Below are 19,140 nucleotides of genomic sequence, written 5' to 3' on the forward strand. Positions count from 1 at the left end.
GTTCGTGAAATCCCGTCGGTAGTCATTATCTCAGTAATCTTCCTCGGAGCCTTGACGCCTTAAATTAGCTTGGGTCCTTTTAAGGCACGCTGAAGTTTTCCATTTACCTTTGGTGACAAAAACCAACCGTAAATCACCCGTCTAACTTGGCAAAGAACGTTGATGGTGTTTGTGTGATCCCCATTTCCTCATAAAAACAAGATAATCATCTCATTATGCCCGTTCTGAAGGCGCTTTCTATAACGCATGCGTGAAACTGAGCGATGATTTTGACCACAGGTGTGACTTGCGACGGGCTGCGTGCGCGCTGTGGCGCGACTGTGGCCGGCCGGCCGCCGCCGGTGCTCGGTGCTGCTCGGTACAGGCCGGGGTGGGACGCGTCCTTCTGCGAGTGATGTTCGACGTCGCAGGGCTCGTTGGCTCGCCGCAGGGCAGCCGCCTCCGCAAACGGTGCTGCTGCCAAATGCAGCCGCCGGGCCGTCTGTTCGGCGGAATTGTACCGGCCACGGCAGCGGGGGGAAGTGGGATGGTGCTGCGGCTGCTGGTCGACGGTGGCGCCGCCAGGCGGATGGCAGGCGGCGCCACTGGTGGGGCTGAGCTGTCTGGCACTGCTGGTCGGGACTCCGGCGCCGCGAGCATTGGACTGTGCACGGCACGCATTCGGTTTTTGGAGAAGCAAGCGAGGCGCATGGCAAAGAAACATGTTGAGGTTTCATCGGGTTGTCAAGGCTGGACTAGCAAATGGTATAATTCGAAATGAATGGGCCGAACTTAGAAATGCGCAAGTGCTGGCCGTGCCAGCTTGGTGGATAACGTCGGCGTCAATTTTTGCATGCAACGCTTGGTGCCGACCAATGCCGATGTTTCTGACCGCAATTTTTCTGATACACACAGCAAGATGGTGCAGCACAGACTGCACAACACAACATGAGGCTCCCATGATAAAGCATTTCATCATATAACAGCAGGCCTTTACGTAAAGACGCTTTACTGTGTCCTCAGCACCATGATACCTTTTTAGGCTTCATCCCAACCCGGCGACAAAAATATTCTTTGATTTGTAGTTGGTCCCTTGATTCGGTGAGATTGGCATCAAATCAATGCATTTCCTATGTCATGGTCCGATGATGATAATCAGTGCATAGTCCGATGATAATAAACAGTGCATGGTCCGATGATGGGCATCACCTTGTCCTCACTACATGTCAGCTGTAGGGTGCTCTTACAGCTTGCTCTGTACATTGCTAGTACACACAGGTAGCAGTCTGAGCCAACCACACGTGCATTAGAGAAGACCGGTTGTGCATCGACGTTTCTCAAACATTTCTGTTTTCTCGACCATTTCCTGGTGTAACGAATGCGCCGGAAATTTTGGGAGATTTTTACATCTCCATTTATCCCTGCGTGCCAGGGAAACCCGGTGCCTTCCTAGCCACGCTTGAGTCGCCACAATGCATGTACTCTGTGTAGCTGCAATTGTCTGTGGTTGCACACCACGCTTTTCTTTTGAGATGCGCTTCACCATTCGCCGCTCTTGCGCTGTTGCCACGTTTTCGGAGTTGACGGCCTTTTGAAATTCGGGTGGTTGGTTAAATGGTATGACCATCACTGTCTGTTCCTATTTCACCCTCGGTGTGCTCAGACGTGCGTCCTGGCTCTGTTTCAGCCGGAGAACGTGATGCTTTTGACCAGGAACCACACGCAGATTAAGCTGATCGACTTCGGCCTGAGTCGGCGGATGGAGCCAGGCGACGAACAGCGACACATGCTCGGTAAGGCTAGGTCTGGTAAGGTGCTCACATGCTCGGTAAGGCTAGGTCTGGTAAGGTGCTCACATGCTCGATAAGGATAGGTCTGGTGACATGCTCACATGCTCAGTAAGACTAGGTCTGGTAAGGTGCTCACATGCTCGGTAAGGCCAGGTCTGGTAAGGTGCTCACATGCTCGGTAAGGATAGGTCTGGTAACATGCTCACATGCTCAGTAAGACAAGGTCTGGTAAGGTGTTCACATGCTCGGTAAGGATAGGTCTGGTAACATGCTCACATGCTCAGTAAGACCAGGTCTGGTAAGGTGCTCACATGCTCGATAAAGGTAAGGGTCTGGTCGATACGCATCAACAGGCGGAGTCGCAGGATTCGGAAACGCATGCATATGTACGCGGGTTACCAGAACATGCACGCCTCGTCAAATGCCGGACTGCCCACAACTGGTTGAAATTGGTGTGTTGCAAATGATACAGAAAGATTAAGATCATGCAGTTCAATTTTTGAAATAAAAAAGCTGTCACAAGATCACAGCAAAAACACACCGGATACAAGCAGAGGCAGTGTCACCGGGAACGTGGAAACGCCCCCCCCCCCCGCACCGCCTATCATGGGATAGGAGAGGAATGTCCCTCTTTTCCCAGCAGCCTTTTTGCAGGAGGCAACATATTATTTACACAGATTTTCGGGAAAGGGGTTCCTATTTACAATTTTCGCCATAATGAAGCTTCCTCACATCGGTATAGGATTGCATTGCTACGAATACTGGCATGGTGCTGCTAAGACATCCAAAAGACCGCTCGACGGTATTCGCCATACACTGAAGCATATCCATTATCTTCCGTTACCTTCATGCCTATACAATTGGGTTGGGGGGGGGGGGGGGCGGGGGGCGAATTAGATCATCATCTATTGACTGGTAAGTTATGCATGTTACACTAATGCATATTTACTGTCATATTTTATGACTAATTATTGCTCGTGAGCATTGCACATATTTTGGGCGAAAAGTAAAAAATTACCTTGAATTGCAATACTCGCACTACAATGAATCACTCCTCAGGTACCACTGCTATTTTGTACGCTCTGCGCCAATAACGTCACGTATTTTTACGACGCCCGCTGTCGTTTTTAGAACAGTAGCTTTAGAACGCAAGTTGACACGGCCGTGCAACTTTCGTATATTTTATTGATTGTTGACTTTAAAACATTTTGTGCTTTGGTGCCTTGCATGACGGCATCATTATATAACGTTTGCTTTATCCATTACCGCACTTGTAAAATTTGAGGAAAACATGATGGGCTCTGCTGTTATGATTTTATTTTAGTGCAATATAATTGCACCTTTGAACAATGGTCTTTTCAACAGCTTTGGTGAGATTCACTTTCTATTTGAAATTTAAGCAGGGCCTGATCCCAGCTTGGTGGGGGGGGGGGGGGGCGGAAAACCGTCCGCCTCATTGTTTTCGGGCTTAGCCGAAGGATACTGGAGCTTAGCGACGCGAAGTTTTTACCACCTTTTATGGATTTGATTTTACGCTCGGGAAGTTTCGAATTTCCAAGCAGGTCACTAACTACGACCATGGTTAGGCTTGGTCGAAGTCTAAAAATCATGACCTCATAACTTGGTTAAGTATATCATAATGTTAAGACATTGAGTTTAAAATAAGATATTGTAAAAATATGCAAGCGCATAACATAAAAAGTAATTGCCTTTGAGATAAGGTCACTTGACCTAGGCTACCGTATACAAACAAAATATTCAAGAAAAAGCGGGGACGTAACGAAATATGGCTTCAGGGGGACTATGGGCCCCCTGAGCCAAGAGATTTACGCTAGATAATGGGCGATTTCGAGGGACTTTGGTCCAGCTTCGCAGGATCACGGAGAAAATCTATTTGACAGCTGGTCCCATGAGGAAAATGTTGGCTTCGTGTCTGAGGAAATGGTTCTGCAAAGTTTGCAATGATTGCGTCGTTTCAAATTCACATTCCACTGGACAATTTCGGAAAATCGGCCAATAATTCCATGCACTGTGCTGAGAAGAAATCACGATATACCGAGAAAAGATGTTTCCGCCGGCTCGGAGCGCATGGTGTCGTTCCATGCTGGGAGTGGAGAGGGAAATAGCCATTGCTTCTTTTTATTCAACGCCCACAGAGCCAATGCTAGTTCTTCTGAGTGTTTTAGGTTTCAGTACCTGCCCCACTACCTGGCTTCCGTGCCCCATAGCTTACGATGGTGCAGCGCAGGACGGTTGATGAATTTGCATAGCAATGGTCATTTAGGAAAATACCAGTTATCAAACGCTTGCTTTCTCACTCATCTTTTATTCAGGTAGTGTAATGCGTTAACGACCTCGTCCATCTCACTATCAAAAACTGGTGGTGGCGCCCCTGGACGTAAGATATCTGAAACCCTCTCTCGACGAAGCCGTTTTCACACGCTCACCCGACAAGGAGCGGCTTGATAGGCCCAACGGTATTAACTTTTGAGAAAAAGCAGGTAAAGCGCTGAAACTAAAAAAAGACTCAAACTAACGTACTGTTTTTTGTGGGGGCCATATGATAATAGCCGGTTTTTCCGGTTCCAGTTCGATAAGAGACCTACCAAGTCACCAAAACGACCTTGAAGGGGCCATATAGGAAGTGAGCCGGCAGCCTTCTGCCGAGCCTGTCTCTCGGGCAGCGGCCGAGGACAGCCGGCCTGGGCCTGGACGGCGCTCGGTGCCGTCGAGGCGCCTGCAGTGACCCACTGATAGTGCTGCGGGCTGACACCTGCTGATGACACTGCTGGCTGGTGACGGGCGGCCGGGGTTCCTGTGTTGCAGGCACGCCAGAGTTCGTATCGCCCGAGATCGTCAACTATGAGCCGCTCTGCCTGGGCTGTGACATGTGGGCTGTCGGTGTCATCACATATATCCTGTAAGTACTCTGCAAGCGGTGCTTCCAGTGCGGAACATAACGTAGGCTGCAGCTTCATAGGAGCGCCGTTCACTTTTACATGTTTGACATTCGCATTGTTCTGCGAAATATTTTGATACAAAAGCAAATGTGACATTCTGAATTGTTGGTTGTTTTGGTAATTCTGCCATTGTGCAGGTGTGGTGTAAGGGTACTCTGTATCGCGGACTGATGTCATGTTAAGTCACATGACCACATTCCATGTTTGAGCTACCCACTTAAACTTGATAAACATACTCGTTAAATCACGGAATCAACACAGATGCCAAGGATCGGACATTTTGACCGCACCACTAAAAAGAGCAAAGGATTTCACTCACGTTCGGACCACCGGAAAAGACTCTGCGAACGGGCTTCCTTCTGCTCGCTTGTCGCATCTCCGTCGCTGTTGGGCGGAAAAAAGGTACCGATAGTTCATAACTGTTCCACTACGTGGCGCTGACATCGTTTTAGCTAAGTTTTTGGTTGCTTCTGCTAAGAAACAAACCGGCGGGAGTCTTTTCTCGGAAAATCATCCAGTCAATAGTGGTCGCTATTTCACTTGGCAGGCAGATTGGAACAAACAACTATATCATATTTCGTGCCTTTAAACACCGTCAGAAGTGTTTGTCGATTTGCGTTTGTCCGCCGCAGTTTTGTTTTAAAGAACTGTCTGTCGACGCTTCCCAACGCGTGACGGACGCTTATGTCTCTAAATTTATCCGTGTGTGTCTGCTCTAAATTTGGGTGCGTGTGTCTGCTCTAAATTTAGCTGTGTGTGTCTGCTTTCGACCCTCGCCGTATTTTCTCCAGTCCTGTTATACCCTCATTTTCATATTAACCACTCCATTATTTGCCCCGAAACCGTTCTTTGTTGTATTCCACACGGTGAGTAGTAACATCACCGCCCAGGAATTCGTCCAAATGGTCACTGCCGGCCCCAGAGTCTCTATCCAGACCAAACCTGTCCCCGATCGGCCGAGTGCGTGAACCGAGTCCGCCTGTGTGCCGACAGGCTATCTGGTGCCTCTCCGTTCCTGGGAGATACCCAGCAGGAGACGTTCGCCAACATTGTGGCCTGTGATTATTACTTCGACGAGGAGTACTTCAGTGGCACCTCCGAGTCAGCCAAGGACTTCATCTCGCGTCTCTTTGTCCGAGATCCCAGGTAACGTGTCGCCGGATCTCCGGACGGCCACCACGTGAGATGGCCTGGAATAACTCGCAGCGCTGTCCTGGGTGCTTGCTCCACCCCTTAGTGACGCGGGGCGTGAGGGCGGACCATGTTGAGTGGGGGTGTTGCCTGACAGCAGGTCTGTGCGTGATGCCGATTGGAGTAAGAATGAGCTCCAAAATCAAAAAGCTTTTAATTGAGATAGCGTAAGAGATGGTTCATCTCAAGGCTCAATAGTGTCTCTAGTGTCTCAATAACAGCAAGCACACGGTGCCGGATATCGCTTTCGGCTAGGCCAAAAGTAATATAAAATATTGCAGTTGGGGTTTATACGTGTGTAGCAGCAATTGGCGTAGCTACGTCTTACTGGAATGCATTTTCTACGCATGCTTTTAGCCATGGACTTGTACTCATAGGTCGTTTTGCACGGCGATTCTTTTTTCCAATTTGTTCGCAAATCACATCACACGCAATCAGAACCATCACACGACGACGATACGTACAAATTTGTACGGCTATTTTTGATTATTTTATCGAACCTGACCACTTTGAAGTTAGCTGCTTAATGATATTATATGTGTTGGAGTTAGAATTAAAGTTCGTTTAAATTAAACTCCGCTGTTTGGAGTCGGGCGAGGCCATTTGGTCACCCCGATGCACTCTGATTTGCGCGCGCTAGAAAACTTTCCTTCATGCTACCCGAATACTTTAAAGCCTACGCCTATTACAGAACACTTCTATGCTATCCTTTTAAGACTCGCATTTAAAACGTTACGTACAAAATGGTTGTAACAGTTGCTTTTTTCATTGTCCATGCCTTTTGAACATTAGCACGGAAAACGCCTCAGATTGAACTAAATGCTTGCCATATAGAGTTCTGCGGACCTACGAACAAAATTTGTGGCACAAATACACCTAATCAGCTCATTGGCACCACCAACCAGGACAATATCTACTTAACAGCGGCCTCACACCATTAACACACGCTCAATTTGACTCTCCGCCCCTCCCCAAAGGTTTTTCGGAAACGGTTTCCGAACGGTGCGGTGTAGCCGCGCCAAATTTTGCATAGCTGTAGAAAATAGAATAGCGGATCGTTTGGTACCACAAATTTAGATGTATCTTAAAAGGCTGCTGGCCCACGGCAAGTCAAACCCATGCCATGGATACAGCGAAGTCAATTTTAAGGGAATCGTTCAATCTAATACAACAGTGGAGTGTTGGACGAAGTCATACAACTCTGAGATACTTTCTTAGGCAACACAACAATTAAATGAGCAAATTCCATTGACCAAGGGTCATGTATGGTGGTCAGATCAAGGTGGAAACGAAACTGTCTCATTGCTCTAGGGCTTGCTGCATGGGAAAGGTTCTGGTGCGCATTTCAAATGTAGTGATAACAGGAACCGCCTTATGCATCTTTCATGGACTTCCTAAAGGTCAGAATAGCTTACTGACCTAAAATACCCGGGTCAACATTTTGCTTTTAAGAACATACTGTCTGGTGTAATCTTTGTCGCTCATTCAAATGCAAAACTTAAAGCAGTCTGGTGTGATTTTGGTTACCATGACCTTCGAAAGGTCAGACAAGGTCACTTACCTTAAATGAACATGTGACCTTTTTGGTTAGAACAGGCATCTAGGTTCCGGGAAACTTTGGAGACCAACCTGGAGTATGACCTGGTTTGACCTTATTTGGCCCGAAGTTCAACCTAGGAAGCTTAAAGTCTAACCTAAGTGAGTTCACGTACAGGCCAATACACCCTGTGAATTTGGTGTCGCTAGTTCTCTTAGTTCCTGAGATTTCGATGTGGCCAGATTGGGCCCCACCTGAGTGAAGGGTATCCAGCCGGTCACCCGGGCGCATGTGAAGGATATCCAGCCGGTCACCCGGGCGCATGCGAAGGGTATCCAACCGGTCACCCGGACGCATGTGAAGGGTATCCAACCGGTCACCCGGGCGCATGTGAAGTGTATCCAGCCGGTCACCCGGACGCATGTGAAGGGTATCCAACCGGTCACCCGGACGCATGTGAAGGGTATCCAACCGGTCACCCGGACGCATGTGAAGGGTATCCAACCGGTCACCCGGACGCATGTGAAAGGTATCCAACCGGTCACCCGGGCGCATGTGAAGGACATCCAACCGGTCACCGGGGCTCATGTGAATTATGGCCGGGTCGGCTATAGCTAAGAAATATTGTGCTATTCAATGCTAGAGCATGACCGTCCACTGAATCCGGCTGCTGTCCGGCTGCGGATGCTAACAGCCTGCCACATTATCGCTGTGCCAGCAGTTAGTTTGCTGCATCGTGTTGGTTTGTTTTGTTAGTTTTGCAGCTGGCTAGCCAGCTTGGTCTCTGAGCCTTTCATCTGGTGTCTGCAAAGCATCCGACTGTATTCCATAAGCCAGGGAGAGCAGCGCGTGGATGGGCCTTGGAGGTATGTCCAGCCTGGTCTACGGTATGTGGTCGGGCCAATATGTGTCGCTCCGTCGCTCGCCCTCCGGGCCGGCGTCCACAGCGCCACTGAAGTCCGCTCGGCGGCCCGTCTGCATTATTGCGTAACAGGAAACGGCTTCGTATATTGCATACCAGGACGAGGTCTCAGTAACTGGCAAATGCGCTGCCGTCAGCTTTAGTTACAGTTTGTGGCGACTTCCGTGCCACGTGTTTGAGGAGTTCTTGGTATCAGAATGGACGGGTGATGTTCTCATCACTTATAGAAAGGAGTGCCGCTGTGAATGTGCGCCGGCCAGACAGAAATTCTACACACAAAGGCCCTTTTACTGCATTCATGACCGTCTAAATGTTTGAGGAGTCAGTGAATGTTGGATGTAGATACATTAGCATCGAGTAACGCTAGTGATGTGCCTGGGTTCTTTCCGGTTACTTCGCAAGCGTATGGCTTACATTGGTGTCCGACAATGCCTTTGTTCAAGACACTTTGGAGCCCACGATTGTCATGTGTCCTTCGTGCTCCTAACTTCGGATAATTGTACAGGACACAACGGGGAGTAACGTTGTCAAGACTGGGCGTGTCACTCGTGGCCCGATGACAAGGGCTTGGCGTGTAACCCGTGGCCAGATGATAAGGGGTCGCCCGCCACGGTCATCGGGCACTACCTCCCGCTGGCTTACGTCGCCTTCGACTCGATCGCGTCAGGTCGGGCTTAGTCGATACCGAGGCGACGGGGGCGCGGTGGTGGGGTCCGGACCTCGCGCAGCGCGGCTGTGGTATCCGCGGGTCTGTGGCTCACAGCGGCAGCGGTTTGTCACTCTCGTGCTGTGCGCGTGGGAAGGACTTGTGACAGAGGACGCAGCGCGGGCAGAGGGCCGACGTGGCCGCTCAGTGGTGAGCGCAGCTGCACCAGGTGGCCAGGGCATTGTACGGACATTGTGGCTGGAACGTCACGTGTGACCGGCTGCGTGCTGTGCAGCTGACTGACGGCTGGCGGCAAGGGACCCCTCCTGCGTGCTGTGCAGCTGACTGACGGCTGGCGGCAAGGGACCCCTCCTGCGTGCTGTGCAGCTGACTGAGGGCTGGCGGCAAGGGACCCCTCCTGCGTGCTGTGCAGCTGACTGACGGCTGGCGGCAAGGGACCCCTCACATTCCACGCAGTCTGCTATGAAAAAAACCCCACTGCTCTCTGGTTGGACCCCGTTACGACCAGGCTTTTATTAACAATTTAGCAATATGACAATTTTATTAACAATTTAGAAGTGATTCTGCTTTTTTGCGTGCTCGCACCATGCTGATTTTAATTTCCACGTGAACAGACTATCACCATGTTTAGTCATGTCATGTGTGTTGCGCCGCAATGCAATATCAACTAACAAAACAAATGCACGCGATTGTGAACTTGGCTGTTTATGCTAAACCCTTTCCAGCACGCGCCGTAGTGCATACAAGAAGTGATTTCACCTGTTGATAAGGACTCACGGAAAGAAGTAGTGCACGTACATGCTGTCAACATAAGATACCCTATATTCATACTCTATATTCAACCAATTCGTTTTTTGAGCAGCTAGCTGCTCTGCTCGTTTTGGGTAGCATTTGTGCATAGTTCGGCTGTGCCCTGCGTGCGACGGCAAAATGTTGACACATGCACGCCATGGGCATAAAGGTCTGAGGGAGAGAGCAAGAGATCAATCTCTGCAAGAGAGAGCTTGTCCTCCTTTCCTTGCACATGCCCGCGGAGACGTTCTCAGGCGTCGTAAGTGACTGCCTGCTACGGTCGGTGCTGGATGTGCCGGTGCCGGTCCAGACCACCTAAATCAGCTAGAGGTTCTCAGACGCCTCATCTCAGCCGGATGCCGCGGCCGTGACGTACTGTACACGTGATAGCCTGGTGCCGCGGCCGTGACGTACTGTACACGTGACAGCCTGGTGCCACGGCCGTGACGTACTGTACACGTGACAGCCTGGTGGGTGCCGCGGCCGTGACGTACTGTACACGTGACAGCCTGGTGCCACGGCCGTGATGTACTGTACACGTGACAGCCTGGTGCCGCGGCCGTGACGTACTGTACACGTGACAGCCTGGTGCCGCGGCCGTGACGTGCTGTACACGTGACAGCCTGGTGCCACGGCCGTGACGTACTGTACACGTGACAGCCTGGTGCCGCGGCCGTGACGCACTGTACACGTGACAGCCTGGTGCCACGGCCGTGACGTACTGTACACGTGACAGCCTGGTGGGTGCCGCGGCCGTAACGTACTGTACACGTGACAGCCTGGTGCCACGGCCGTGATGTACTGTACACGTGACAGCCTGGTGCCGCGGCCGTGACGTACTGTACACGTGACAGCCTGGTGCCACGGCCGTGATGTACTGTACACGTGACAGCCTGGTGCCGCGGCCGTGACGTACTGTACACGTGACAGCCTGGCGCCACGGCTGTGACGCGCTGTACACGTGACAGCCTGGTGCCGCGGCCGTGACGCGCTGTACACGTGACAGCCTGGTGCCGCGGCCGTGACGCGCTGTACACGTGACAGCCTGGTGCCGCGGCCGTGACGCGCTGTACACGTGACAGCCTGGTGCCGCGGCCGTGACGTACTGTACACGTGACAGCCTGGTGCCGAGGGCGTCTCATCCTGTCGCCCCGCGCTATATCGATGACGCTTGTCCGTGTCACTGAGCCCTGGAAAGTCGTCCGAAAAATGCAGTGGGCATTTTAGTGATTTATCGATCCGCTTCCACTGGTTGCGCACTTCAGTCCGCTTTGCCCTTAATGAAGCTAAGTGGTTTTGGTGCTTACCCATGAGAGAAACGTGACACTTCCCGGATTTCAGTTTTTTCAGATTTTAGCATGATTTACAATCACACCCGGCTTAGCGCTCCGCCCCCTCCTTCCCCTCGTTACACTTCATTTACGCTACATCAAAACCCCATCCCCTCTTGGTGTGACGTAATTAAGGGACGGACCAGCTGCAGGCCGCATTCTTTAAAGCCGTAGCGCGGGGGCTGATGCATCGGCTGTCCGGAGCTGGCGGTACTCGGCAATGGATGTACTCGGCCCCACCGCTGTCCGGGTCTGGGTCTTGACACGCTATCGACTCGCCCCGGTGTGGCCGCGCTGCGCGGGAAATAGGTCATTATTGAATCAGTCCCGGCGCCCGCCACACCATGGTCAACTGAGTCAGGCTGCTCGCCGGCAGCTCCGGCGCCATCCGTGCGTTGTTGACCGCCACCGGCGCAGCGGCGCCCCGGCTGTGCCCGACGTCCGGCTGGGCGTTCGGCGTCTCATCGGCGCCGCCGTGTCGCCCGACACCGCCGCCCGCCCCCGCCCGCGGGTCGCCGGTCAGGGCCGCTGGTCGATGTCGAAGAGGCGCGGCCTTTCGGTGCCCTCGCGCGCGGCCGCCGAATCAATGGCACACGACGGCGAGCCGGCGGCCGTCTGACCGACACTGCGCCTCCGTCTGTCCACAGAGGCAGAGCTGACGTCCGCGAGTGTCTGCGCCATCCCTGGATAGAGGTGAGCTCCGCCCTCTATCGGCTCCTCACCCGGGCCGAGAGGTACAGACTGACGACACTGCTGAGAGCCGCCCGCTCCCCTGATTTCAGCTCACCCTTGCCGGCAACTACTGGAGTGATATGAAAAGAGCCCGGAATATGTGTCACTATTCTCAGAGTGTCCGGGTATTGCAGGCTCGATGGGCGTCGAAGCCTGTGCTGTATAGCTCGGTTAACGGTCAGCACTCGTGTCGTGCGCCCCGCCAATTGCTGGCGAGTTAAATGGTGTACGTGTACGTGTAAATGGTAAATGGTGTACGGTCAGATGTGCTTTTCGCCCAAGTGTTTGGTTTTCTCCATTGACGATTCGCCACGCGGGCTAACCAATAGTCACGAGAAGTCAAAGCACATGGCTCCCCGAAATGTAGAACTCGAAGGCTTGTTTCCACTTTTAATGTGCTTGGATTTGGTGATAGTAACCGTAACTAAGAGATGCTGTGACATTTCATGTGCTCGTTTCTGCCATCTGAATAATGCACTGCATCGCAAAGCGCTTATTTTTGGCACCGGCCCGCTTAGTACGGATCCGAGGGACTGCAGCACCTCGTCAGTCTCCTCAGATCCGATACCTTCGGCGCGTTCAACCACGAGCACAGCTTCAGAGCATTGGCTGGCGGATGGTGGTGGGATGACCTCGGAGGGAACACCGCCAGCCCCAGTCCCAGAGCGCGGAGGCCTCGCACGCCCGAGTGCTCAGTAGGCGGGCGGCTCCCCGCGGCGCGGCACACATACGCCGTCCTCGGAGCGGGGTGCAAGCTGCCTGGCTAGCGCGCCGCCGGCCGCAGTCGGTACCCACCGGCGGCGGCCGGGGCGGCGGTCAGGCGCACCGTCCAGGCCGTATCGATCGGCGGCGTGCCAGCCGCTTGCACCGCCTGACCCGATCAAACGGCGAGTCGACAGTCGCCGCTGGCAGCGTCCCTTGCCGCCTCAGTTAATCGGCCAGCCTGAGCGACGCTCTGTTATATTTGAGTCGGGCCCCTCTAATGCATTCCGGCGACGGGAAATGGGCGGAGGTCGCCCGGGGGGATTTCAGAAGTTGGCTGCATGCCGGATATCGCATCTCACACTGGTTTGCATCGCCAACGAGTGACGCCAACGGGTCTCTTCCGGCAACGTCGCCGGTGCGACGGTACGTGTCGACGATGATGGCGTGACCCGTGCAGTGTTCGCGGTACGCTGCTCACTCCATAACATAGCTGCGGCCCAGCGGGGCGTGGCAAGCGATCGGACGATTTTCCGCATGGCCGAGGAGGCGTCCCGGCTGCTGACGCTTCGGCTGCCCCGTGTCCGGTAGCCCCGCGGGAAGGAGGAGAAGCAGGAGCAGAACGACAAGGAAGTGAACATCGACAACCTGAAGACGTACCAGGCTCGGCGACGCTGGAAGGTGAGTAGACGTACCAGGCTCGGCGACGCTGGAAGGTGGGTAGACGTACCAGGCTCGGCGACGCTGGAAGGTGGGTAGACGTACCAGGCTCGACGACGCTGGAAGGTGGTTGGATGCGCGGCAGGCGGGACGTGTGGCCGGATGAGCTGGATGTTGACGCGTGATGTGTGTCAGTTTCTGGTACGACGCTCTGTGGCCGCGCCGCGATCGCCGCCGGGGCTTAGCTACCTAGAGGTAATGTCCGTGTTCTCCGGAACATCGGTCGTATTTGCCTTGCGCTGGCCTTCCTCTTGTCGTTTGCCACCTTGCTGTTACTGCGGCCACGGAAAGTATTTGACGCGAAGGTCGCGAGGCTTAGTTTTCTTTTCTAAATGTCACCTCATCTCCAGACATGGGTCTAAACAAAACACGCCGGGGTGAGGGCGAGTGCCCCTGCCTCTGAGCTGATGCGGACGGTTCCCATCTCTGAGCTGCTGTCCGCGGTTGACTCATCTGAGCTGATGTGGGCGGTTTCTGACTCTGTACTGGTGTGGGCGGCTCTTGTCTCTGAACTGAGGTGGGTGGCTTCTGCCTCCAAACTGGTGTGGGCGCCTCCTGTCTCTGAACTGAGGTGGGCGCCTCCTGTCTCTGAACTGAGTTGGGCGGCTCCTGCCTCCAAACTGATGTGGGCGCCTCATGTCTCTGAACTGAGGTGGGCGGCTCCTGCCTCCAAACTGAGGTGGGCGCCTCCTGTCTCTGAACTGAGGTGGGCGGCTCTTGCCTCCAAACTGATGTGGGCGCCTCCTGTCTCTGAACTGAGGTGGGCGGCTCCTATCTCTGAACTAAGGCGGGCGGCTCCTGCCCCCAAACTGAGGCGGGCGCCTCCTGTCTCTGAACTGAGGTGGGCGGCTCCCGCCTCCAAACTGAGGCGGGTGCCTCCTGTCTCTGAACTGATGTGGGCGCCTCCTATCTCTGAACTGATGTGGGCGCCTCCTGTCTCTGAACTGAGGTGGGCGGCTCCTGCCTCCAAACTGATGTCGGCGGCTCCTGTCTCTGAACTGAGGCGGGCGGGTCCTGCCTCCAAACAGATGTGGGCGCCTCCTGTCTCTGAACTGAGGTGGGCGGCTCCTGCCGCTGAGCCGGAGGCGTCACTTTATATATTTTCGGTGGGGCTGGACCCCTTAATGCTCGTCGTAGCCCCCTCAATGCATTTAAACAAATAGGGAATACTGGACCGAATATTTACAGAACAATTATCTTAACCTTTGGTATACCAGCTCGTAGGTACCTAGACGTATTACTGTTAGTATCACGTTAATTTTGTACCGAATAGTATGCTGTAGGCACCTAAAATTTGTGTCATACTTACCCCTTTATATGTTAAGCCAATCTACTAATTTTCGACTGTTTTTTCCAAATGATAAGGGCTGGGTTGGTATGAAAACCATTGATTGCAATACGCAGCAATTTTCAGAGGTACACGGCGGCCCAGATAAAGGATAACGTAGCCTTTCTTCAGCAGTGGCAAGTGCATTTGTCGCAAAACCGTGGCTGTACTGGCTGTAAAATATGATTAGCGACAGCGGTAGTGAGCAGAGATGCCCTTATAAGATTTACGACGATATATTCCTGTAATTACACCCCTTCTAAGCTTCTTCTTCAAAAGGCAGCTCACATTATCTTGAAATAGGAGGCTAGCCGTCAACAGGAAAAACAAGTATGATTTTACAAAATATCAAAAGGACTTTTCTTTAATTCGAATATAGGAGACGCAAATTCAAGGGGAAAAATCCAGGGAGAAATCAAATTTTGGAGGTAGGTTGTGGCAATCTTTCTGGCTGAGCCCGCCCCCCCCCCCCCCCGCCCCTCTTCAACACAATTTTAGAAAGTGACACCCCTGCGCTGAGCTGATGTGGGCGGCTGCCGCCTCTGAGAGGATATGACCGGCTGACGTTTCTAAGCTGATGTGGGTGGCTGCCGCCTCTGAGAGGATATGACCGGCTGACGCTTCTAGGCTGATGTGGCTGGCTGACGCCTCTGAGAGGATATGACCGGCTGACGTTTCTAAGCTGATGTGGCTGGCTGACGCCTCCGAGAGGATATGACCGGCTGACGCTTCTAGCTGACGTGGCTGGCTGACGCCTCTGAGTCGAGGTGAACGGCTCCTGCCTCTGAGCTCATGTTGGCAGCTCCTGCCTGTGATCTGATGGCGGCTCCCGTCTCTGAGCTGATGTGAGTGGTTCAGGTTTGGATTTCTTACCGCTCTGTCAACCAGCTATAAACATGGCATGATGTTATGTAGTTAGGTCATGTCCCGAATTTGTGAGAGGGGTTTCGTTATCATGGAGGCGTGACATTTGGACGCGTATGGCTTAAGTATGAAGGGCGGAACCCATACGTTCCAGCCTCCCCAGGTGCAGACCGGATCCATGTCAACACACTTCTTTTATCCATCGTCAGCAGCCGACGACCAGCGCCGAGTTCATTATCGGAATGACGTGACTGACGTCATCCGAGTCGGCCGGGACGGTGCGGACCGGTGCGGCCGACACCGCCTCTGGCATGGGCCGGGCATAAGTGCCGGACGGAAGTGACCTGTGCGGCGGCGTGGACCGCGCTGAGCGGGGCCGCCGTCCGAGGCGGCTCGGCGCGTGTCGGCCTAGTATCGACCTGTTGGTGCCACCGACGGAGCACCCACAGGTGCGGCGCGCGGGCCGCCGGGCGCCGGCCCAGCCGCCGCCCGTGGCTTCTGTTGCCGGCCAGGCGGGACGTGGATCATTGGACACCTGGTCGTTGGCTGAAGATTTATTCGGCGGGGTCACACTTGCACAAGCCCGCTCACGTGACTGGAAAGCAAGACCGATGATGCACATAAAGAAGGCGCAAAGGTTGGCCAAGTGCACAGAATGCAAATGAGCTTCTGCAACGAGCTGAGCATGGTTGTAGGCGCTTTAAAGCTACCAAGTTTAATCTTTAGGCAATAACGACTGCAACGCAAGAAAATAACTGCCATTTTTCTATCACGGACCCCTATAGGACCTAAGGACCCCCTATAATCTAATGAAACTTGTCAATAAGTTTAAGATTAGGTGTGAACAGTAAACCCAATACTGTAATTAGGCGTGGACAATTTTTAAAATCTAGCACTTCCAGCACGGGGAACTAGCTCTTTTTGCTTCCGCAGGCATTTTAAAGGGATTCCACTTCAAGGCTTCAACGTGTGACTCGTTTACGGTAATGCCGTCCTCCTCCAGCGGTGCGCGTGCCATTTTCAGTGCGTCCTGTCGCATGTTGGTGGTGTTGTTGTCACGTTCGCCTATCCCACATTGGTCACGGCCTGATGTCGAGCCTGATGGAAGGACGAAAATGTTGCACTTGCGACGGAATCTGGTAAATAAATCAGTAGTAATCCAGATATATAGTCAAGTAAATAATCGTTATCAGTTCGTTGGCACAGTGGACAAACGTGCCCTTGCCCCATCTGGTCCTCGAATCAGCGAAATCCAAGTCGCCGTATTGCCGGATCTCGTCTGTGATGAGGTTTGTGCTACAACGGAACCCAGGCGTGCGAACAGACTACGGCTCGTCTGTTGACAGCACTTGATATGCCTTGATCAGGGTCCTTAACGCGAATTATTGCTGAATAGACTTAATAGACAACCAGCCCAGCCCTTTCAGCACGTGGGGATCTATTGAAACTTTCGCCGTTCGGGCACGACGCCGCCGGTGAAGCTCGCTTGTTTATGGAGCAACTGTCATATTGTACCGTTCGCGGTGTTTGCCGAACGCCGCACAACAATATCACACATGTGGCAGAGCCAGCGCATCATTATCGCGGAGAGCGCCAAATAACGCCAGTGGGTAATGAATGCGACCTTTCTGAACTCCAGGAAAATACCGCCAGTGGCAGTATTTGGATTATAGTGATGGTCCCGGATGTGTGATGCCTACCTTGGTTGGTCCACTCCTGCTTCCTTCCGCTAAGATCACAAGTAAACCGAGATTTATTGACCTTGACGGTCCCGCCAGGTCATTTCACGCGGTGATGACGGGTTGTTTGTCCGTTATCACCCATGCTTTGCTGGGACGATGGCACAGTTGGGCGCCCATTATTATACAAAGTTCGCAGAACAGGTTTTCATCGCTTTGGGTGGGGAAGAGTAGGCTCATTCTGTTAGCATCCTTGATATCCTTTGTTTACGCAGATGCCCTGTGAATGCGCTGAGAAGCAGACTGAGAGCCAGTGTTCAGCCCTGTGCGTTTCGCCCCCGCGACGTCGTTACCTGGTGTCCAGTGCCGGTTGCTCGGGATTCTCCTTTCTCCTCAGTTTATGACTCGGTGTAGAGCTCCACTTTGCTCCGGCCGGTCGTGCCTCTGCCGTGAGGTCATGGCCCGGTGCCCAGGTCCTCTTCGCTCCGACCGGTCATAACCTTATCGTGAGGTCATGTTCCGACGCCCAGTTCGGCTCGGCTCCGACCGGTCGTGACTCTGCCGTAAGGTCATGACCCGGTGCCCAGCTCGTCTCGGCTCCGTCCTCGTCCCCAAGGTCATGACCTGGTCCCTAGCTTGGAGCACCGCCTCCAATCGATGCTGGCGGACGCGGCTGCAGTGCAGCGCGGCGCCAGTGCAGGGCCGTGCCCCCGGTCGTAGCCGCCGCCGGCCGGCCCCGCTGGTCAATACGGCTCCGGACCGGGGCCGGGCCGAGCTGCGGGCGTCACGCACCGGTGCCGCCGCGCTCCGACCGGCGCGTGTCAAGGAACGGATAATGATCGGAGCAACGAGACGGGGCCGCTCCTTTCCGGGTAGGGACACTTGACCTCCGTTGTGGTGGAGCGCAAGCTTAGGGATCTGTCTTAAAACTCGTCGGGGGACGTCTCCCTTGTCCCGTTTAGTGCTCCAGGAATGCCCTGTGGTGAGTCACTGGGATCGCCTGCGCCGTGCAGCCAGCGCTGTCAGACATCATAACACGTGTAACTAGCGGGCAGAGCAGCACTTAGGTACTGGCTTCCGCCTGCCAACAGGACTTGAGCCTCCTCTTCACCTCTCCGGCCGTCTTGTCGGCCAACGACCGGGGTCTTGTGTTAGCGTAAACGCTTTTCAGTGTCGCGTTTGAGCACTCCGCGATGGCCGTGTTTCGTCAGAAGTGGTCCCTTACATGCCGCGTCCCCCGCGTGGCACCCGTGTTTGAGCACTCCGCGCTGGCCGTGTTCCCTCAGAAGAAGTCCCTTACATGCCGCGTCCCCCCGTGGTACCCGTGTTTGAGCACTCCGCGCTGGCCGTGTTCCGTTAGAAGTGGTCCCCTACATGCTGCGTCCCCCCCCCCGTGGTACCCGTGTTTGAGTACTCTGCGCTGGCCGTGTTCAGTCAGAAGTGGTCCCTTACACGCCGCGTCCCCCCCCCCCCCCGTGGTACCCGTGTTTGAGCACTCCGCGCTGGCCGTGCTCCATCAGAAGTGGTCCCTTACATGCCGCGTCCCTTCGTGCTACCCGTGTTCCCGAGCCGGCTGCGATCAGCGGTTCTTGTCTGTAACTCACTGGCTCACATTGGGGCTGCGATCATCGGTTCTTGTCTGTAACTCACTGGCTCACATTGGCAGCACTCTCTTTGGACCTTACCAGTATAGCCATTACAAAATGTATTTGTATGCTGTATGTGCCATTTCTCTATAATTACATGCTCCTTGCAGGCAGAACCCTGCATGTGTTATCACTCGCTGTGATATCATGGGGATATCATGTGTGATATCGTGGTGAAAGCGTCGCTTCCGTTGCCAGCACTCGCTGCGGGTGGTGTCGCTGTGCAACCGGCTGTCTCGGAGCGCCAAGCTGCGCAGCCGGAGCCAGAGTATGGAGATGCTGGACGAGCGGGAGGAGCAGC

The 19,140-nt window shown here is 53.6% G+C and overlaps 1 protein-coding gene across 1 annotated transcript in view; it reads left to right on the top strand.

Moving 5' to 3' along the window:
• The window catches only part of LOC119110910 (death-associated protein kinase 2), a gene marked incomplete at its 3' end in the record, with an annotated part of 80,187 nt that extends 61,047 nt beyond the window's left edge, over nucleotides 1-19,140 (top strand). The window contains 6 exon segments of the mRNA XM_037234786.1: nucleotides 1,667-1,772; nucleotides 4,596-4,689; nucleotides 5,723-5,875; nucleotides 11,817-11,862; nucleotides 13,195-13,284; nucleotides 19,038-19,140. Coding sequence (XP_037090681.1) covers nucleotides 1,667-1,772; nucleotides 4,596-4,689; nucleotides 5,723-5,875; nucleotides 11,817-11,862; nucleotides 13,195-13,284; nucleotides 19,038-19,140 — 592 coding nt within the window.

Source organism: Pollicipes pollicipes, unplaced genomic scaffold, assembly GCF_011947565.3.
Source record: "Pollicipes pollicipes isolate AB1234 unplaced genomic scaffold, Ppol_2.1 Scaffold_724;HRSCAF=833_pilon_pilon_pilon, whole genome shotgun sequence".
Lineage (NCBI taxonomy): Eukaryota > Metazoa > Arthropoda > Thecostraca > Pollicipedomorpha > Pollicipedidae > Pollicipes > Pollicipes pollicipes.